At 40.4% G+C, this 22,963-nt stretch overlaps 1 protein-coding gene across 1 annotated transcript in view; it reads right to left on the minus strand.

Annotated features, from left to right (window-relative positions):
• Positions 1–6,818: 6,818 nt before the first annotated feature.
• The window catches only part of adgre5a (adhesion G protein-coupled receptor E5a), a gene marked incomplete at its 5' end in the record, with an annotated part of 28,808 nt that continues 12,663 nt past the window's right edge, over positions 6,819–22,963 (minus strand). The window contains 21 exon segments of the mRNA XM_081715701.1: positions 6,819–7,924; positions 9,069–9,164; positions 9,387–9,555; positions 10,104–10,195; positions 10,314–10,380; positions 10,493–10,710; positions 11,184–11,378; positions 11,898–12,062; positions 12,369–12,556; positions 12,638–12,754; positions 12,865–13,015; positions 13,136–13,240; positions 13,609–13,652; positions 14,405–14,530; positions 14,735–14,872; positions 15,184–15,336; positions 15,422–15,574; positions 16,514–16,594; positions 19,195–19,234; positions 19,451–19,474; positions 22,815–22,825. Coding sequence (XP_081571827.1) covers positions 7,883–7,924; positions 9,069–9,164; positions 9,387–9,555; positions 10,104–10,195; positions 10,314–10,380; positions 10,493–10,710; positions 11,184–11,378; positions 11,898–12,062; positions 12,369–12,556; positions 12,638–12,754; positions 12,865–13,015; positions 13,136–13,240; positions 13,609–13,652; positions 14,405–14,530; positions 14,735–14,872; positions 15,184–15,336; positions 15,422–15,574; positions 16,514–16,594; positions 19,195–19,234; positions 19,451–19,474; positions 22,815–22,825 — 2,375 coding nt within the window.

Raw genomic sequence — 22,963 nt, forward strand, 5'->3', positions numbered from 1 at the left:
ATAATCAGTCTTTTTTTTTTAAGAAAAGCCTTCATCAGTAAGGAATATGAATATGACTGACATAGGATGTCCACGTCACAGAAAGTGGAAGGGACTATGTCACAAAGCGTTATTCCGCGTGCAGACTGTTTACATGCATGCAGTGCATACACAGCAACATTCCCAATTACATCTATTGTTCATGTAAGTCCAGCTGGACACAAATGAAGACTAAGAGTTTCAACCATGAGCATTTTGCCAAGCATTTGCTTGAGGAATACTGAAAATAATGCAAATGCCCTGTACTGAAAAAAGTACTGAAAATAATGCAAATGTACTGTACTGAAAAATGTACAGAAAATAATGCAAAACTACACTCTTGAAAAACACTTAAAGACTGGAGGGCACAATGCTTCTACCAGTTTCAGAAAGTGAATTTTGAATCAAGGCAAGTTTCCTCTCTCAGACACGCAGATGCACAGATGATCAGTGGCACAAAGAGTTAAGCTGTGAAGATGGAAATGAATGTTGAGCATAAATAAATATGTTTACAATAAAAGGCATTATAGTTGTTTTTAAGTCACAATGCAACTCTGGCCCATTCAATTTTTTGATTAAAGATGAATCCTACAGAAAGGATATAACACAGAAGCAGACAGACTATATGCATACTGAAAAGAGGACAGCCGCTCCTCTTTAATTTCAGAGGGCTTGCGACAGTTGAAAATTCACGTAAAATGAAAATTCTCTGTTCAAACATCACTGTCACTGACAAAGGCAACGTCATGTCATGACCACAGCCAACGTCAAAATACAAAAACAATCGGTTTGACAAATACACAAATATGATTGGAACCAGTGGATAAACAGTTTTAGCACAATTGATGGCATCTTATAAGTGGATGTTATGTGGAAGGTGAGAATGGAGTTGGAGGGAAAGAGACGTCCTACTCACTGAGCTGCGGAGTTGGTTTTTCCTCCGTGCAGCCGAGCCACTTCCCCCGTGCGATGCTCCAGACATCGGTCTGTACCGTGGAGCCCTTCCACCTATTGGCACTACTTCCTTCTGGGTGAGGTGCCCCCACCCCTCCTCATTCTCCCACCCCATTATGCCAGCCTCATTTCACTATACTTTTTTTCTTTTCTCTTGCTTCATCCCTCCTTCTCCTTCCCTCTTTTATGTTTTTGCATATATATAAACATATACATACTTTCCCTTTTCTCTCTCCCATGTATTTGCTCCTCCAACTCTTCCTGTCTGTCTGCACACTTGCATCCATCAAATGAGCAAATTGTACCCACAAGGCTGATTTAGTAAGGAATCACTGTGCTTCTCTTAGAATAAGATTCTTCACAGATGTGTCCCCTCTTCCTTTAGACGAGATTCTTTACAGATTTTTTAAAACTCTGCACTTTGACCCTTGCTGTTTAGTAACTGTGTGATATCATGATGTTGATGAGTTAGCAATTAGTTACCTGCCTTTTCTGAGCAATATTAATTTCACGGCTTGACGCACACCATCGTGGAGCTGTGATGCAGTGAAGCAAAATGCTACAAAACTCATTTTCATTGATTTGAGACGGTCAGACTGACAAGTTCTCCAAATCCATATTTTTCTCACAGCTACTGACACAGTGGCAGAATCCATATAAGAGCGGAACATTTCTCTCTTTTCTGCTGCACTTTGACTGGATAAGAACTAGGATAAAGACCCAAAGTGCGGGGGGTTAGTGAGAGAATCGCAGGAGCAAAGGGATATGCCGTGAGCCTGAGCTCCAACGGGTACTCTCATTATTTTCACAACCCTCGCTCTGACCTTGACACTGGTTGGAGGTAAACTACAGATCTCAGAATGGACATAGAAAGGGAGTTCTTAATAGTGGTAGCACATAATCAATCTAAATACTAATAGGACCAGTGATATTCAGTTCCATCCTTTGCCCCACCCCTCAGTTTATACATTTGGCATTATCTTTTACACCTGATTCAGCTTATTAGCTAAGTATTTAACCCTTTGCGAGCTGACAGATTTTGTTTGTGCCTAGGCTGAGACATGGGTTCTGTGGTTACTGCTGTGTAGTTTCTGGTTTGTCCTTTGGTATTCTTTGTTCTAGTATTAATGCAGTTTTTTTGGGTACATGAAAAGTGTTATACAAGTTTCCTATATTTTTATTTTTACAATAGAGGATTATAGAGGATACACAGGGATTCTCAAGGGGTTTTGGTCTGCATGATGCATAATATGGAGAACTTGTCTAAATGTAGGGAGCCTCAACAAACTCAACCATTTATAATGACAAGTGTTGACTGAGGAACGTCAAACAGACTTTGACGTGCTCAAAGAAATGTTAACAGGTGCACCTGTCCTTTGTTTTGCTGGTTTTACACAATCTTTCCTACTAGAGACAGACGGGCTGGGTGCTGTTATGTAACAGCAACAAGGAGTTAAAATGAATTATTGCATAGGCAGAAAGATGTTTGGAAAATGCTGAGGATGGATGACAGGAACTACAGCTGTCCGAAATTAGAGCTCCTCACATTTAAATGGGCAACGGTCTAAAAATGTGGAGGTTACCTGATGGGTTCTAAATTCATGGTAGTCACTAACGATGACCCTTTATGCCATTTGAAAACAGCCAATTTGAAAGCAATTGAATGGTGATGGATTGCACATTTGTCAGTGTTTGATTCTGAAGTTCAATATCGCCCAGGCTGGAGCAGTACCATTGCTCATGTTCTCTCTAGGCAACTGTGTGCAGCGCATAATTATCCTGTTTCTATGGATGCAGAGTTTGACAGTTGTGTGGCAATCTGCAGTCATATTTAGTCACGGCACTATCCTTGACTTGGTGCTAGCTACAGTGCCGCTTCAAAGCCTTTGAGGTTGGTGGTATGAACCAAGGGAATGTGCCAACCCTTCTGGGTCATTCTAATGATAATTTGTGCAATTTTCAGCAAACTTAAAAGTATTCAGTATGGAATTGAAAAAGAAACCTAATGACAAGGAACAAGAACTTGAATTTGGATGCAGCTCCATCCCTGCTGGGGGGTTATTATAGTGTGTAGTTGATGATGAGAAACATGGCGACTGTTGGCAGCTTCTGTTACCTACCAGCTTAAGGAGTGTTGGAGTGTATACATGCCTGAGTCACCAAGGCATGGACAGTACTCTGCACTTGTTGAGAAGCACAAGCTTTTGGGTTTGGATGCACGAGGATGTAGTATGGTGGACAAAACAGCTTCATGGCTGTTAGCAAAGATGCCACAACCTAAGATCCATCCTCCCCTCCATGCTTCTAGGCTGCTGGAGATTATTACTATAGATTTTACCTTGCTTGGGCCTGCTGTTGATGATCTGAGAATGTCTTAGCAGTCACAGATATTTTCACCAAATTCACTTAAGGGTTTTAACTCAGGATCCAAATGGTGAATACAACAGCAAAGGTGCTCTTGAGGGAAGCCAAAGCACCCCTCATCATAGTGCAGGCAATGTCTAGGGTGAGCATTAAAAGCTGACATGGTTTCAAGCATACTTGCCTGGGAGTTGCACGTGTTGAGGGTGGGGTGGGGGGGTACTGTCATGGTTGGTCCCCCCTCGCTTTGATGGTTTCCTTGTCATATGTATTATTACCACTCTACATTACAGCAGCACAGCTAAAAGGAAAGAGCCAGAAGGAAACACAGGCACGAGGGCACCCTGGACCATCAGCACTCCGCCTCTCTCAGTCAACAAACTTGAGTAACAAGAGAGGTGAAGTGACAGCATCATAACATCCCAGTTTACCAGAACTCTTAATGCCTTTGGGCCCCCAGATCTACACCTTTACCTAAGTTGGGAAGTAGTTAATAAGATGCCTGACTGCACAGGTTTTCAACCTAGCCTTAAATATTGAGACTGTCTGAATTTCATTTACATTTACAGGAAGGTTATTCCATAGAGTGGGAACTTTATAGGAAAAGGCTCTGCCCCCTGAGGTAGATTTTCTAGTTCTTGGTACTAGTAAAGAGACTAAGCAGACATGGTGGATCGTGATGCACTAAGAGTTCTCTAAGGTACTGTGGGGCAAGACCTTTCAGTGCTTTGTAGGTAATTAAAAGTATTTTATCAATATGAAAATTTACTGGGAGCCAATGTAAAGAAGCTAATATGATCAAATTTCCTAGTTCTAGTGAGCACTCTGGCTGCTGCATTTTGAACTAGCTGGAGCTTGTTTAGGCACTTAGTAGTACAGCCTTATAGTAGGGCATTACAATAGTCCAATCTTGAAGTAATAAATGCATGGACTAGCTTTTCTGCATCATGTGAGGAGAGCATACTCCTAATCTTTGAAAAGTTCCTAAGGTGCAGAAAGGCGGTCCTAGAAATATTATTTACATGAGCTTTGAACGAGAGCCTGAGATCCATAATAGCTCCAAGATCTTTAACTATTGGGGAAGGTGTGATTGTGTTACCACTGAGGTTCACTGAGTAATTAGAGAGTGAGGACCTAGCTGTCTCTGGGCCTAATAGAAGTGCCTCTGTTTTGTCACTGTTAAGTGAGAGAAAGTTCCTCAACATCCAGTGTCTGACACCTTTATGCATTCTTTAATAATACTAAGGTGAAACATGTCCTCTAGTTCTGCTGAGACATATAGCTGAGTGTCATCAGCGTAGCAGTGGAAACTAGCACAGTTTTTACATATAATGTCATCTAGTGGTAGCATATATAAAGAAACAAGCAAAGGCCCTTAAATAGCTAACCTTGTATGCTGAGAAGTTTCCATTTATGTCAACAAACTGGTAGCGACCAGCTAGGTACAATTTTAAACCAGAAAATGGCGTAATCCCAACAACATTTTTGAGCCTATCTAGTAAAATGTTGTGCTCTATAGTGTCAAATGCTGCATTCAGATCAAGCAATATAAGCAAAGAGACATAACCCTGGTCAGAAGCCCACAACATGTCATTAGCTACTTTTAATTAGTGCTGTCACTGTACTGTGACTAGGCCTAAACCCTGACTGAAAGACTTTATGTATCTGGTTCTGATTCAGATATGAACTTAGCTGCTGAGCTACTGCTTTTTCTAGGCTCTTGGCAATAGCTGACATGACAAACAGCTGACATGGATCGAGGTTAAATATTTTGATAAGTGGTCTGATTACTGCTAATTTTATTGATTTGGGAATGTAGCCCAGGTTCAAGGAGGAGTTTATTAAATTTAGTAAAGGTTCAATCACTTCAGGTAGGATTTCCTTAAGAAAGTGTGTGGGCAGTGAATCTAATAAGCAAGTAGAGGATTTTGAGCAAGACATTAGAATCCTTTTCACCTATCCAAGAGCCAGAAATTACATCTCTAATCATTTTTGGCTTGGTTGTTCTGGTCCCCAAGAAGCTGCCTGATGTCATGTTAATGCTTTTAATGTTATCTCTAATGTGCTTAATTTTCTCATTGAAGAAATTCATGAACTCATTACTACTGTGTGATGTAATCTGAGCATTGATGTCAGTCTTATTCCTAGTTGGATGTGCAATTGAACTAAAAAGAAATCTACGATTATTTTTATGTTCTATTAGGGTTGAAGGGTTCTTATCGCTGCCTACATCATTTGTTAGTAAAAATAATTTCAAAGGACTTGAAATCATAACCAGCTTTCTGCTTTATGCCTAATGTGGAGTATAAATAACTGCAATGCTGCCTCCACGGCCAGTTAGACTAGGGCGGTGTACATAGCTGTAGCCAGAAGGACACGCTTCATTTAAAGCTATGTACTCATTTGGCTTGATCCATGTTTCTGTTAGGTGAAGTACATTAAATCTATGATCTGTTAGGATTTAATTTATCATGAGTGCTTTAGATGTTGGGGATCTAACATTTAGTAATCCCATCTTTAGAGAAAAGGTGCAGGCAGTGTTCTGTGAATCAGTTACTTTAATACTAATTATGTTATTAAAGCATGTTTTTCTGTTTCTGTATTTCTGCTTAGCCCAGGGAACAAACAGTGTCAATATGATGAACCTCAGGTGACGTCACATAGCGACCAGCAGACGGTTTGTTTTGCCTCTGTCTGTCGCCTGGTCTTCGCTCTGGATTGCCATAGATTAACTAGGTCTGTAGTGAGACTTTATCTTTTATGTTACAGGAAAGGAAAGCAGTGTCCTCTCTGGTAGGATGGATACCATCCTGCTCTAAAAGGCCGGGTTTGCCCTCGAATGTGTTCCTATTATCTATAAACCCCACATTTTGTGAGCACCACTTGAACATCCAGCAGTTCAGTGAAGATAACTAGCTGTACGTTATATTGCCACGCCCATATCTCCAAAATGATGCTCATGCTAGAGGAAAGGAGTACTTTGAACAGAAGGTGATTGAATGCATTGCCTGACAATAAGAGAAAATTAATTGTTCTAGAACAGAAACTGATATGCTTGTTAACGTGATGGACAGACCTTTAGATTTTAACAAAAACCATGATGTCTGGAAACCATCAGTGTATAGAGTTGTGGAAATACTAGGTGGTGTTGGATTTTAGGGATCTTTCTACATGTTAGGGATTTACCACATGTGTGAGATGAGTGGGCAGTGCGGTTTGATGAGGAATACATTTCTATGTTTGCATTGTCACTACTCTATAAATCCTCTGGGGATGTATTTATTTTCAGTCTAAAATAGATAATGCATAAAAGACTCAATAGAACCCTTGTTGTCCTGCCATCTTGCATATATTTGAGTCAGACTTGTATTCAGAACTGATATTTCTCAATCTTAAATAAGAAGGTAAAACGGTTCCAATTCTCAGAATCATGTAATACTTGGAATGACTTTTCCTACTGAAAAATCTACTCATATAATTGTACATGAAAATTACTGGTGAGTGTAATAGTCTTTTATTATGGGTATGTCAAGAACTGAGGAATCTATGTATTATAATGTGAAAAGTTGCAATAGTTCACCAAATATTTATGTATTTACACTTTTAGCATCTAACTAAATATTAATAAGTTTCTTTCTGTCCTTTTACTTTGCTTTGTTTGTTTATCAAAAAAGAGAAATCCTGCCAAAATTTACTTTGCAATATGCAGCTCTCAAAATGTCTAAGGCTACCTTTTCCTGTGATCTTAGTAAAGAAACATTTACAGCTGCCATCAACACAGACATTTCTCTCCATTAGACATTTGTTCAGTTAAAAAAAACATCAGATTTTGTCTTATCTGGACCAAGACAACATTCCAAATGAATACTTTTAATAAAAAAAAAAAAAGGCTTTTTGCATACAGAGGCACAGGTTTCGTACAAAAAAAAAAAAAAGTGACAAACATTTTCAAACTCAGAGTACCATGCCTTGTAATTCAGTGACATCTCTAGAGCTGCTTTAAAGCTCAGCATTAAATATTGCACAATAGTCATTAAAAATATACACACACATAAAGGCATTGAAAACTAAAGGCATTTTTAAATATGGCCTTGTCTACTCTGTTTTTAAATAGGAGCACATTAACAATAAGATGATCCTCTTCATCATTTCAGCTCTTTAATCTGCTTTAAGACAAACCATCTCACCATCCTCATGCTGGAATTCTGCACAGGCTCATTAATGGCGCTCCCTCAAGGGCTGAGGAGGCCCGTCTCGATGTGAGTCCTGTCAGAGACTTTGAGTTTTGTTTGGTTTCATGAACACTTGTCTTCATAGGGCTTTACTTCTGTATATGCATGGCAGGATCATCTTGGACAGTAGGCTGGAAATCTTTACACTTGGCACATGTTTCTAGCGTACAGTCAGGAAGCAGAGACACCCAGGCCATGCGCAAGTGCCATGGGGTAGCTGTGAGCTGTAGAAACGGCAGCGTGAGCCATAGCTGGGGTCGCAGGTGAGGTTGCACCTGCACTCATAAAGGATCTCCTGTGAGCGGAGTCAGCTTGCTTCATATGTGTGACTCTCCAGTGTGCGACATGGTCCCGGACACCTGGGAAACGGTTCGAGTGATAGTCAGACAGGGAAGGGAAGATCCCCCTTGTTCATATGCTTGTCACAGGCACATGTTGATAGTTCAATGCTCCGGCTCATCATCATCTCCCCACCACCCTCGCTCAGAGATATTAAGAAATCACTCTGTTCCTGCCTAGCATCTGAAAACACTCTCTGCACCTGAGCTCACACCTCCAGAGTGCCAAGCAGGGTAAGAGCCTGCACTACACGCTTAGCTGTGCTTTAGAGAAAATGTAGTTAAGTAGTCTATAGGAGCAGGACGAAGACTGTGAGTTTCATAGTGCACAAGCATCTGAAAGCAACCTCAAACGTTCATGTCATCTCTGTGAGAGTTCATCTCTGGAATAGACAGCACAAGCGGGTGAGGTGTGCATGGATCCTGTTGTCGTGCCCGGTCATATTAGATTCATCATCTGTGGGGTCCTATTTTCCTATCCACTTATATGGTAATACACAGGACAGTTACCTTATTGGTAGAGACATAACTGGGCAAAAGGCAGTTCTATCTGCCTCTCTTTGGGAAAATGTGAGTGCAGATCAAAATAAAGTCCAGTTATTTGCCATTTAATACCATTTTTCTTAGATTTCGCTAGTTTTTCCAATCATATTTTGAAACATTAGTTTGGCTATTAATATCTGTTTTTTTCCCCTGTATTCAGCAGGCTGTGCTTATTCATTTACATCCAGTGCATCTGCCCTGACTTTGCTCTGCTCTTAATCCTGGTGGCTAGGACACTCCGAGACAAGCTACTACTAATAGAAAAAGCAAGCTTTACATTGCACTAGATACATTCAGTTCAGCTGCACAAAAACAAAACAGCAGGTTCAGGTTTTTACAGCACGATCAGATTTGGCTTTGCAGCAATATGTTCTGGTTGACTAAATTAAATTAAATGGTCCACTTGGTACAGATTATTTAGGACAGATGCTGAAGCAAACACAGACGCTAAAGCTGATGAAACACTATCTAATAATGTTTGTTTTATTTCTTTTTTCTCAAGGAAAATTAAATTGAGACCAATATATTATTTTTTTGGAAAGTCCTGTTTGTAATATACATACTATTGCTAACTATTACCAGAAGAAAGGTAAGAGAACATAAAATTTAAAAGTGAATGTACCTGTGATTTGCTGAACTGGTTTGTGCTGAACTCTGTGTATGTCCTCTTCTGTGGTTCACAGATGCATCTCAAAATTTTGATATATTCATCTCTTACCTAACGAGAGAAAATGGGGTAGTGTAGAGACAGGGAGAGTTTAGAGGAAAAATATACTACAGGACTGTGCTGATTGTGAAAGTAACAAACTTAATTCAACATTTCCAGTGCTTTTTTAAATGCTAAATGTCAGTCAATATTAATAACCCATATCTTAGCATCGTATCTTCACTTCTATCAAGCACTCCTCCGCATGCTTCAGCAGTAAATCTGTGGACTCACTTGTCGACTGAGTAAGCAGTGCATGGTGAACACCAGCACCCCCTGCAGGCTGTTGAGTATAGTGAAGAGGAAAGACAGGGCCAGCATGCCTTCATCAAACTGAAAACAGCCAAAGATCCACATGGTGCCAAGTACACACAACTGAGCAATGGCTGTGATTGTAAATGTCCTGTAGGGGGAGATAAACAGGCTGTGCTTGAACACATATTTATAGGATCACATATTTTTATAGATAGATAGATAGATAGATAGATAGATAGATAGATAGATAGATAGATAGATAGATAGATAGATAGATAGATAGATAGATAGATAGATAGATAGATAGATAGATAGATAGATAGATAGATAGATAGATAGATAGATAGATAGATAGATAGATAGATAGATAGATAGATAGATAGATAGATAGATAGATATCTCTCTATAGATAGATATCTCTATTTTTAGATATATATATATATATACACACACACACATCTATCTATCTATCTATCTATCTATCTATCTATCTAGCTCATTTGCACTCTATCTATCTATCTATCTATCTATAGATCATTTGCAAGAGAGAGAGAGAGAGAGAGAGAGAGAGAGAGATGTGTATATATATATATATATATATATATATATATATATATATATATATTAAAAGCTGTATATATAGGTTTGAAGATTGTGAATAATTTGGTTTTAAAAATGATAAAAACTTTTTCTTACTTAATTTTATGCAGTTTGCTTAAGTCTTGACTGAGAGAAGAAAATTTCTCTGCCAGCTTCCAAACAGTTATCAGGAAGAAGATTGCATTTACCTAGCATGGAGAGAGATTTAACGAGAGAGAGGGAGCGTGAGAATAAGAGACAAACTCTTTTTGAAACAAAACCCAGTTTAGAGTAGTGTCGAGCTTCCACATGCTCATTTACACTTACAACAATAATGACACAAACAGGGCCGAAGAAGCTCCAGATAAACCCGTCGTCCAGGCTGAGCCAGCAGCTGACAGCAGATGGGCAACACATATTTAATACAATGAAAACACAACATAAGGACCCTACAGTTTAGCCTGCCCACGACAGGTCCGGCCCACGCCGGCCTTCGCACAACTCACTGGCGCCTGGTGCCGTATCCCTTGGCGTGGACGGCGGCAGACACGGCGACGATGAGGGCGGGGACTCCATACCCACCGGCTATCATGTAGAGGGGCCTCAGCGTGGTGTTGAAGACCAGCACCACCATACGGAAGAGCTGCACGCCCTCCAGGCACATCCAACAGAACGCAGCCAAGAAGAAATAGTGGAGCAGGCCGGCCACGAACGCACAACCCACCTGGAAAGGCAGCAGAGGCGAGGCAGGACAGGAGGGCTGGTGTTCAGAGGGGGGTTTTACTCAGTGGGGGTCAGGGGGGAAAGGGGAGGGGGTGCCACTCTTTCTTTAGGCCAAAAAACTCATCCCAACATCACAAAATACGAATTTGTAATTGGTAGAGAATTCATATGAGCAGACTCGCAAATAAAACTATACTACACAACACTTCATTTACAGTTCATTTAATGTGAGGAATTTCACGTCCAGGCCAGGTCCTCCACTGACCTGCACATTTACAAATTTTCCTTTCTCTTGCACATCTGATGCCACTCATGATGGTTCTGATAATTATCTGATAAGGTGAGCTTCGATCAGGCATGCTGGGAAAGTTCCAAACAACGCAGGCTAGTGTAGCCCATATGAGTCGAAGGTTGAAATTTGAAGCTGAATGTCTGCAGAATATTCATGACAGGTCTGCTCGATATTAAAGGTACCTGGTTCTCCGTTTGGGTGATGCCAGTGAGGAAGATGAGGTCAGCGATGAAGAGGCTGATGCAGAGGTGCAGGTGGATGGTAGTTCGGGTGCTCTGGATTGAGCGGATCAAGCCAAAAGTCAGTATGGAGATGAAGAGGCAGACCAGCGATAGGGACAGCCCCACCCAAGTGATCAGCTGCAGTTCGAATATGTCCTGAGGAGGAGAGAAAGACGTAGAGTCAGATAAACGACCATAAAGGCATAACTATTTAAGTTTTTTACTGATCTCACCTACAGATATCACTGAAATCTCAAGGTCACTCAGGGGTGCAACATTTGCAACAGTTCAATCCTTTGTAAAACTTTGTCAAATGTCACTCTTGATGAGGCTTGATGTATTATATACTGGTCAGATATGTACAGATCACTTGTTTCATGGCTTCTGTGCACACTTAAAACAAATAATAGAAATATTTCTCCTGGAGATCTACAGCATCTTCCTTTGGGGTTTAAGAAGATTAGGTTACCCTAATCTAAGGTATGTGGATCTGACTTTCAGTTGTTATTGTTGGAACTAAACTGCAGGAAGGTTGGCCTCCAAGAGGGGCACTGGAGATTGCTGGTGCAAAGCTAGCCATGGTCCACCTGACAGTTTAGACTAAAACAAAATGTATTTTCTTAGATTTCCTAAAATTTGCTGTTATCATTTGCAAAGGATAAACAGCCACACCACCTCCTGCTCGTAGAGTGCCATTAGCACAGCGAAACTGCTGAGGTGGGTACAGGAGCAGACTGTGTGGTTGTTGCTGGACTTGACCACAGTGCAGCCCGATGAAGACCAGGCTCCTCCATCCAAATTGGAGTCCCAGAACACACAGGTTTGGTTCCCCACTGGAACCTGCAAGAAAGACAGAAAGTTATACTTGGAAGCACACACTCATCCTGTATATTTTCCATGGAAAATGGACAAGGAAGAAGAGAAACCACCACCCTCCCCAAAGTATAAATTACAGACACTTGATATATCATTACCAGGAAACAAAAGTCCACGGTGACTATACTTACTGTTGCTATCCCAACCTGGCCTTTGTTTGGTAAGCGATTCTCATATGAGAGAAAACCATATAGTATGATCTCCTAATTCTATCTTGTCATATATAATCCTGAAAAGAGGATTTTTAAGTAGTAGTACATAGTGTTGCACCTCCAGATGAGAGAAGGTAAGAATGATTGGCTTCTTCAGATTGGCTGTGTGTGGGTTGGTGACCACTACAGTCACTACTCTTGAGTTTATCTTGAACTTCTCAGCTTGTTGTGTCTCCAGCCAGTGGAAATAGTTGTTGACCAACGTGTGCAGGTTTGTGTAGCTGAGCAGAGATACGGTGGCAATTCCTGTTCAACGATACATATTTTTCAGAAACATATAAGAGCTGACAGTGTCTTCAACTGAAGTTCACTGTGAGTGAACTGTACCCAGGTATGAGTCTCCTGCAGCAGTTGCCCAATCAGATTGCAGCTGGATGTCACTGGCGGACAAAACGAGTGGTCCGTCTGGGGCAACTTCACTTCTGTTGACCAACATCGTGACGTCTACAGACAGAAACAGCATGCATGGAATTATTTATATCACAATCGCTGTGTATCATAGATCAGTTTGCAGTGTGGAGTCTGTATAGTGATGGCTGGCTGAATTCACTTACATGTTTGAACAGATTTCTTGGTGATGTTGTCCTGCAGCACGTATCCTAATAATTTCAGTGCATGCTCAATCATACTCAACAATGCTGTCACTTTCCTGTTATTATTCAGGAAGCCGTCAGACACGAACCTGTCTATTGCATCCAGGAGAATCTATGGATTGGTAAGCCAGAACGCAAGTTAAAGAGAGAGGAGAGAGTGAGTTTGTAACAAAGCAAATTAAAATCCAAGTTCTCTATCTCTCTATCTGAATAGCTTAGTACACACAGCTACCTGCAACAAATCTTTATGCACTGGCTCCATGTTTCCATTCCGCTTACTCAGCTCCAGACAACGGTTTCTTAGTTTGGCCAGAGTCTGCTCCAGCTCCACTGGAACCTGTGGGGGCCACAGACAGAGAAGGAGTAGGATGGTCGTCCACGAGGTTCGGCGAGTTGTGATAGTCTTGTATGGATCTGCATTGTACTTCATTCCTGCTCCAACAAGGACCAGAGTGTTTTACAAGTATTACCCATAAATCCTGAACCATGGGGCCTGATATCATTATTCAGCTTCCTATATTTGTTAAGAAGGAGAGCTGTTCAGTGAACCGAACGGAAGGTGTGCAGATTGGGAGAAAAGCCTGAGCCAGGCCCACTGTATGGCCTCAGAGTGGGGGCCAGTACCAAGGCACTGAACAATGGGCTTACAATGGGCTTAATTTATATTAGTCCACCTAGAGTGGTCTGCTGAGGATCTTGCCATACCTGCATGGTGCTGCTCTCATTTAGAAATGCATCGCACTGCAGCTCTAGGGAGAAAACACAATGTCACATAGCTAACATCCCAATGTACAGCTAGACAGAGAGATTTATTACTTGGCTTTGCAACAAGATCTCGATCAATACACTCCAGTAGTAAAAAACGCTCTGGAAGGCTTTACCACTGCATCAGGGGGTTATTGCCATGAATACAGTTTGACATTCAACAGTAGGCTACGTGAAGTAGAAACAGGACAAAAAAAAACTATTAGTAAAATTAATTTGCCCTGTCTCCAGCCTGGGTCACCGGTGCAGTAGAAGCTGCCACTGGTGTTATGACAGGTCGCATTCTCCCCACATCTCTCATACTCACATTCATTAATATCTATCAGCAAGGCACAGAGGTGAGTGTAAATTTATCATGAATGAATTTAACCAACATCTATGCAATTAATATAATAAATTCTACAGTTATATAATATTATAGGATTTAGAGTACAATACAATATATAATATTTTTAATAATCATTTTTTATTATCTTAGAAAGCATTATGGTCTTGTAAAAGAGTGACTCTTCAGATCACCTCAGTTATGTTAGTTGGGAACTGTGCCAATCTTGTGATGTTGTAATAAAAATACTCCTGTGGGATTTCTTGGTTTTTACTGTTTGTTGTTGTTGTTTGTTTATTTGGAAGTTGTCATCTGGGTTGGTGTAGTTAAACCCCAGGGAAGGAAATACAACTGATGCACTAGGTGGCCCAGTCAAATTATTGCAGAGACATTGTGTCTAGAAGGCCTTACCCCTGCATCTCATGGTTGGGATTCCATAGTTGGTGAACCCTTCCCGGCACACACAGCGGTGGCCTTTGGCAGCCATTTCACACACTCCGCCATCCCCACAGATAGTCTTGTCAATCACACACACATCTTGAAGGAAATGGGTAGATCAAAAGAGGTTTACGGCCACAGAATTAAAGTAGAACCATTTTCACAGTTTAACGTCTAAATCCCAATCAGTGCTATGTAAGCATATATCTGAACAACAGCCTAGCAGAGTGTTATTGTCATGAATACAGTTTGATGTTCAACAGTAGGCTACATGAAGTAGAACCAGGAAAAAAAACAACTTACGTTTACAGGAACCATTAGTGAAATGAATTTGCCCTGACTCCAGCCTGTAGCCTGGGTCACAGGTGCAGTAGAAGCTGCCACTGGTGTTATGACAGGTGGCATTCTCCCCACATCTCTCATACTCACATTCATTAATATCTATTAGCAAGACACAGAGGTGAGTGTAAATTTATCATGAATGAATTTAACCAACATCTATGCAATTAATATAATAAATATTCACTTCAGGTGATTTTATTAATGATTATGGTGGAGGTAAATTATGTTTGTGAATTCTGTTTTTTTACGTAAATTGTCTTTCAATGAAGACAATTTAATTTATGTAACAATACCACTTCTCTGAATCGTCAGATCACACAATTATGCAACAAACCGCATAAAGTTGAATGTCGTAACACACATCATTGCTACAGTGTTTGGATTCGTGTGAAGCTACTTGCACATTTTACCATGACATTTTACACCTTGGGTTGCATTAAGTGTCTTCTTGTCATTGCTGGGTTTGAAACCAGGTTTATACGTGCAGAAATAGGAACCAACTGCATTATTGCATTTAGAATTGGGTCCACATAAGTCTTTGACTTCAGAACATTCATCGATGTCTGTTAACAGAAGAAGGTCACAGATTTAAATTCATCGTCTTTATTTCTGTACAGGGAAGATCCACCATGCTATAGATTCACTGACCTCGGCATCTCTTGCTGCTGCTCTGGGTGAAATTAAATGTCCGAGGATACGTCTGGTACCCTGGTGCACAGTTGCAGTAGTAGCCGCCATTTGTGTTGTTGCACACTGCATGGTCTCCACATATTGGGTTTTCAAAGCCACACTCATCCTCATCTGTTTCAACATTAAAAACAGTCTTTGCATAAGAAATTAACTTGATGATGAATGACAAAAATAGCTTCAGTTAAGGAACGTGTGTAACATGCAGCGTTCAATAGCAACTTAGTACATTGACCTGTGGTCAAAAATATACAGAACCTGTATTTGAATTAGTCTGTTATAAAATTACATTTAACAACAATGAGTCGCATTCACCAACTGTTCTTAAGAAGAAACTAAAAAGAAAATCTACTCACGAAGATTCTGACATTGGCCAATGTTTTCCTATTTGGTGTTTGTTCTGAGATCAGAATCTACACTCAAGAGCGCACTTACACACATGTGAGCACTGACATCTTACAAATAATTGCTTGTTATGTTTTCTTCAGTTCTACAGTTATATAATATTATAGGATTTAGAGTACAATACAATATATAATATTTTTAATAATCATTTTTTATTATCTTAGAAAGCATTATGGTCTTGTAAAAGACTGACTCTTCAGATCACCTCAGTTATGTTACTTGGGAACTGTGCCATCCAGTAATCAGGGAAGTAAAACAAATCTGTCTGCATTCTGCAGTAATTAAGAAAATTAGACTTGTGAGAAATAAAGCAAACATTTTTCAAAAAATGTGGCCAAAATGGGCTTTACAAATGTGTGTGAGCACACAGCCCTGCAGTCTCATTCTTCTGTATGGAGATGGACAGGCCATGTACTATTGGTAATTAGGAACAACAGGGATGTGTTTTCAGTGTACGAGGAGAATGGGAATACAGATACGAACAATTCTGCTGTTTAAGAACACGTCATAAACCTGATGTAGATTTTTAGGTCCTTTCTCAAGAACAAATTTAAGAAAAAACTTAGGAAGATATTGGAGAATGAGGCCCACTGAGTATTTAAAGGTATTTTTTATACATATGCTATAAGTGACAGGACTTGTCCATACCTAAACATTGAATGCCTATCTTCTGATATCCATGTCCGCAATCTTTCATCGAGGTCATTTCGATCAGTGAGGCTAACAGACCTGTGGGGGAATGTGTTTACAGTGTGTACGTGTTTACATGTTTATAGTGTGTACATGTTTACATGTTTACTGTGCTCTCAGCTCAGCTTCTGTATGCTGGCATGTACCTAAATCAATACATGTAACAAGTACATTAATTCACTTTGTAAAATAATTCATAAATCACCATAGATACCACAAATCATTTGTTGCACATTTCATTTTCTGCAAAAAGAAACATGATTTCAGATTTGCTTTCAGATTTATTTTATCCATTTGAACTAGACCCTTATCTATCTGAGGAGAAGCAGGAGATTCACAGACCCAACAGATCTCCATATCACAACAGATGCCTCATTTCTAAACATTTCCCAGTCTTACTTGAATTATTATCAATGTCCCTGAAAATGCCTCCACACAGCTCAGTCAACCCTGACCACACAATTGAGTGCCACTGGTGTCTGTCTTTGGTTCATTATGCCCTTGTTTTGGTCATGTTGCTGGGGTCCATCAGCTGTCGCTCTAGCTGCCAGTCTGTTTGAACAGACAGATCTTCTGGATTTTGTCCTGGACTGAAGCCTGAGCAAACAGCTGCCCAAAGGATCAGTAATAAAAAAAGCCTCTTTTTCCTCGTATTGTTCCTGATTCAGCAGCACAGCCAGTGCCTGATGAGCCCCCAGCCAGCCCTTCCTGTAGGCTGTGGGAGAGCAGACAGCTGGCAGGGGCTTGCAGGGCACTGGGGTGTGACATCCAGACAGATGGTGGTAGGGCAGGCTGCACTGAAACATCAGCAGTGATGAGGCATGACCATGTTAAACCCCCTACACCTGTACTGGGCAGTGGAAGGTCACTGGTTAAGGTACTCAACTCCTAATCGGATCAATGAAGCTCCACCACTGCCAAGTTGCAACTGTTGGGCCCCTGAGCAAGGACCCTCAATTGCTCAAACGTTTTACTCAGCCATGATTGTAAGTTGTTTTGGATAAAAGTGTTAGCTAAATGCTGTAAATGTACTGTTAACACAGTTAAATAACTATATTATGCCGTACTTTCATTAAGAACAGACCACAATAACAGAGAGAAAAAACAAGTGTCAGTGCTGTGACCTAGATTGAGAAATACAGTACTATGCAACAGAATACAAGACCAACCCCAGTGCTAAACAAGAGAACGAGTACAAATAAAAAATCTTACAAGTGCATGAGTTGGTTAAATTTAGGTGTTTTTCAGAGATGAGTCTAGCATAGGACCGCTACCTATGTGGCATTTGGCAGATGCCCAGAAGAGCTCTGCATGTCGGAGTAATGTAATGGTGAGCGATAGGGAGGCGGACGCAGAAAACGAAACTATGGAACGGAACTAAAAAAAACACAAAACAGGGAAAACATGGAACCCAGAAGCTGGGAGGGACTGATCATGACAAATACTCAGAGACCTTTTTTCCTGCCCTTTCTCTTTGATGTAACAGTACTGAGTACAGCTTTTCTATTCTCATTTGGGGGGCAACAGCACAGGGCAGTGGGAGCTCAGTGGTTAAGCTATTTGACTTATAACTGGAAGGTTGCTGATTCAAGCCCCGCTATTGCCAAGTCACCACTGTGGGGCTCCTGAGCAAGACCCTTAACCCTCAGTTGCTAAAGTTGTCCTCAGTCATAATTGTAAGTTGCTTTGGATAAAAGTGTTGGGTAAATATACAGTAATATCACTAAGTAGAAAAATGGTAATATTGTAGCCATCATATTTCAACATGGATGTCATCTCTTCTGCCTGAGCTGTGCGTTTTTAATGCGACCAGTGTGATATGTTTTTGCTTTTTTCCTTCAGCGTCATAACTGTTCTTCCTGAATGGCATCATACCTCCACTCTCCCACGCCATGCGGAGATATAAATGCATCTCTGATTTCCTGTGCTCCCCCAGCTACACCCACGCTTGCTACCTCCCATGTGGCAGTGAGCTCTTACCCATCTCATTTTGTTTTTCAGTGCTGCTGTTCTGATTACATTTTGGTAAAGCCGTAGGAGACACGCTCATAGATTGACAGACTGAAAGGGGGACAGAGAGAATGCTGTATAATAAAAATAACGATGATAAAACTCTTCTGTAAGAATGTGAAAGCTCTGGGCGAGGAGCGCAGGCTTCGTTCCCTAAATGTCAAAGATGGCCAGCTGCCAATAACCTTTTCACCTCCACTGAAACAAAACTCATGACACACAAGTGCAAGCAAAAACCAACAACAAAGCAAATCCTTCTTAGTAGCTAAAGTTAGGTTTTCTTCTGTGTCACTTCCTCACACAGTTGAGAGATATGTGCTCTCAGAGCTGTGAAGCAACATGAACATTCGCATACGCGCTTTTGAAGCACAATAGTTTCAAAAGCAATTGCTTCATACATTTAACTTTTAAGCTTTTCATGAATATCTTACCAACCCACCAAGTCCAGACCATGTTATTACTGTTACTATTATGTTTCTTACATTAGCAATGAAGTATAGTATTGATGTTAACAGGAAATCTGTCATTCATAATTACACAACTACAAACTGAGAAACCCTCCAATGTTCGACAGTCTTGACTACAGCCTAGAATACATGGAGTCCAAAGAGATTTGGAGTGTGACTCACCCAGACACAGCAGATACAAGCCTCTCATGGTGAGTCGATCCTGAACAAAAGCAAAGGTCACAGTTTAATATTTGTTTATAAGCGCATCCATTAATTAATGTAAAGAGATCTCTTCAGATGGATCAGCCTGCTGTCTCTTTCTGGGGCTTCCACCAATCACCAAAGACTGACTCAGTCTTCGTATCTATCTGCTGTCTTGTCAAAGGTACAGAGACACAGTTTTAGTGCAGTAAAAGGAGACTGAATGGTCCCTTACATCAATGTCCCCCAGACTTGAGCCCTGTGTTTACTGGACCACAGAGATGAAACAGTGGAGTGTCGTTGGGAGAGCAGACGAAGGGTAGAACTGAGCCACTCCCCAGCACTGGGGGAACTGTAAGCCGGAGGGGGAGGGGAAATGACTTTATAACACTCTGAAGCACTTGGAAAATAACAGGACTTAAAATAAATTGTGAAACACAATGATAATAACATGGATTAACATGGCCCTTATTACTGTCTTATAGTCTTGTCCATTTTTAAAATGTGTATCAGAGATGTAGAAAAGGTATTATAGTCAGATGAAGCATCTCTCACTGTATTCTCAACAAGTTGAGAATTGCATGTAAAGTAGACACAGGCCTGAATGCTTGACCCGTCCAGTGAAGGGGTCCGGTGGAACTATAATGCCGAGGGGACGTTTGCTTGTATGGTTTTGGTTGACTTGGTTGACTCTTGGAGGGAAAGTTACTGCGAATCACTGCAAAGTAATTTTGATCACCTTAATTCTATGATGAACCATCTCTATCCTAAGGTGAGTGGTAACTTCCTTCAGAAAGTGCCCCCATCCCCAGGGAATGTAGGGTAAATGATTAAAAGAATATTAAATGAATCATATGCAGCTACTTTCCACTCACAAGATCTTAACTCACTTGAACATCTGTCTGATGTTTTAGCGCTTTGTGAGTGAGAGTGTGAGTGTTCGCAAGTCTCTATACATGCACACAGAAGAGGAAGGAAGATGGAGAACTTTTGCAAGTGTGAACCCCCCCCCCCTCCCCCAATGTGTCACACAGACATGCAGACAGAATGTTCTCTTGGAAGGTGCTGATGTTCACCTTTGATACAGTGAACAACAGAAAAGATGTCAAACTTTCCGGAAGCCTACTGCTCAACTCTTTCACCACACTCAAGATCTTGATAAAAAAAGGGTTTGTGTATGTATATCATATGAGCTCCATTGAGAAGTGACCCAGGGGGACTCATTTGAGGACAGATTTAATACAGCGCTGCTTTGCAGTCATGTCAGTCAGAAGTTCAATGCTTTTGTTCAGTTATGAGGGGGCTTTCAGCTGAGTGCCTTTGGGGTCACTGGGGTCCAGATTTAGCCAGAACAATAAGCACAAGCAGCAGTAATATGGAGTAGGACACGATGACATGGTGCAGCAAGATATATTGCCATGATGATTGTTAAATGGCTCTTATACTGACAACATGCGACACAAAAGTCCTTCCTTTCATGTTAAAACAATGAGCTGACCCTTAAAAGACCTGTTTGACCAAGGACATATGACGCATGAGAAATTCTGTTCACTGTGGGTGAATATGTGAACTCTGGTAGTGCTAAAGAACACTACTGAGTTTAAATCAGCAAAGCTAAGCACTGAAACACAGCATATATGGAAACTACTTTATATTAATTCAAATGTGTGGTGGGGCCATGTGCTTGTGGGGTGATGTCATCAGTTATTTTTCCTTGTGCTCTGGGGAAGGTATCATAGAATGGAAAAATTTAAGGACATTAGAAAACGGAAACATGAACAGAGAAATGACCTTTGTTGACCAGAGCTGAGGTGCGCTTAAATGTCTAAATTCACAAGTTCTGTCTCAGATGACTAAACAATGTGTATATTCCATTCTTGTAGGGGTTAAAGTAGAAATATGTACAAAATATTTCATAACATGGGAAAAAGTTTGTGGTCAGGTAAACTCTTTCAAATAACTTTTTCTTGGTCATTTCAATGTACTTTTCTGTTAGTGGTTAAAGCCATAATGGAGTATAGTGGATCTATGTTTGGAGACCATGTCAGTCCACCCAGAATAGACCATGTCTCAGAGACTGTTCACCTCACATTTACATATTTTTCACCACCTTCGCTGTATGTTGGTTTTATTTTATCGTTGTTGCTTTCAGATTGTTTCAGGTTTGTTTCACCGATGTCTTCCTTAGTAAAGATCACATCAAGCAGTAATTTGGTATTGTATGGTGATGTTCACAGAGGAAAAAATAGACCTAGTTATTTATGTTTTCATCTTTTCATCTTTAAAAAAGACTTATCAGTAAAAGGCACTGGCTGAGATGTCAGTACGGTTTTGTTCTTCTTGCTTCTCTCACTTCAGCCTTTATACTGTTTAAATTTAGCAAGAAGTTTCACCATAGCCACTTCCTCCCAATGCTAAAAGTTCAAACCTATACAAACTAATCAGCATTTACACTGTTAGATCTGTTACCTCTGGAACTTTGCAGTAAACACTATCAACACAAAGATTAATGAAGAACAATAGTTTACTAGGTACAACTGGCCTTCAGAGAGAACTGCAGCAATGAGTGAGGATATGCTGTAGTATTCTCTAATGATCTTTAGCCTGACTCTCTTTAAGAGGAGGTTTCAAGTTTCAAGTTTGGTTTATTCGTCACATACATAGTCATACACAGTATAACTCGCAGTGAAATGGTGGAGAGCGCTCTGTCCAAACTGAGGAAAAGAAAACAGGGGTGCATAGAGAAATATAGATATTCTCTATATGTGAAATATATATGCAAGATAAATATATATATTCTATGTATGTGATGGATAGATGAGAAATGGGCCCCCAGATCATCTGGACAATTGATGTCGATTCACCAGAAACAAGGTAGTGTCTATTTCTGCCATGTGGTTTAATTATAATTGGAGAAGACATGTGAAGTGAACAGGGAAAAACAGAATATATACTCCTTACACTTCTTTCAACAGCAGCCTGACCCTTTCAGCTATGTTTCTGCTTTCCCATTAGTTTTTATAGGTAAAGTTTTTATAAAACGTTAATAAAACAAGGTTGATTGGGAATATCCCTTCTTTGAGATTCAGCCCTCTACAGATTTAAAAGGCATTTTCTATACACTGATGATTTGTTTCTATTAGAAAGTGACAGATTTAAAAGAAAAAAATCTAGTTGTGGGGGTGCATGTCCTCTACCATCCACTTGGGTGCGCTGCAGCCCCCCCGTGAGCCTACTACCCATTGCCTTGACTAACTCTCTTTTACAGCATGTTAGGAATATGCATTAAACCCACACACACTCATACATTCCCACAAGCTCTGGAATGAAATGGATATCATGGGTCTATTGTGCCCATCTATCCGTGCAAATATTTGCCTCATTTCATTTCCTTACATTTAATTTCCTTACGTTTCAGACCAAATCAAATCTACCCTCGCCACACTCTCAGAATCACTGAAAATCCACAATAAACCATCATAACCAAACTCACCAGCACACACACTCACAACTTTACCAACTGTAATGTTGATTAACCAGAAACAAGGTAGTGTCTCTTTCTGCTAAATGGTTGAATTATATTGGAGAAGACTTCTTGCCTGAATGAGAACTGAACAGGGAATAGCAGAGAATATAACACTGTCATAACTTTTAATGTATATAATGTGAGTTAAAGTCATCAACATGATTAAACCACTCCCCACAGTAAGGGATTGGGCCGTAAACCAAAAATAAGGGAAGGCAATGA

The sequence above is a fragment of the Electrophorus electricus genome, chromosome 6, assembly GCF_041902795.1.
Source record: "Electrophorus electricus isolate QZ-2024a chromosome 6, ASM4190279v1, whole genome shotgun sequence".
NCBI lineage: Eukaryota > Metazoa > Chordata > Actinopteri > Gymnotiformes > Gymnotidae > Electrophorus > Electrophorus electricus.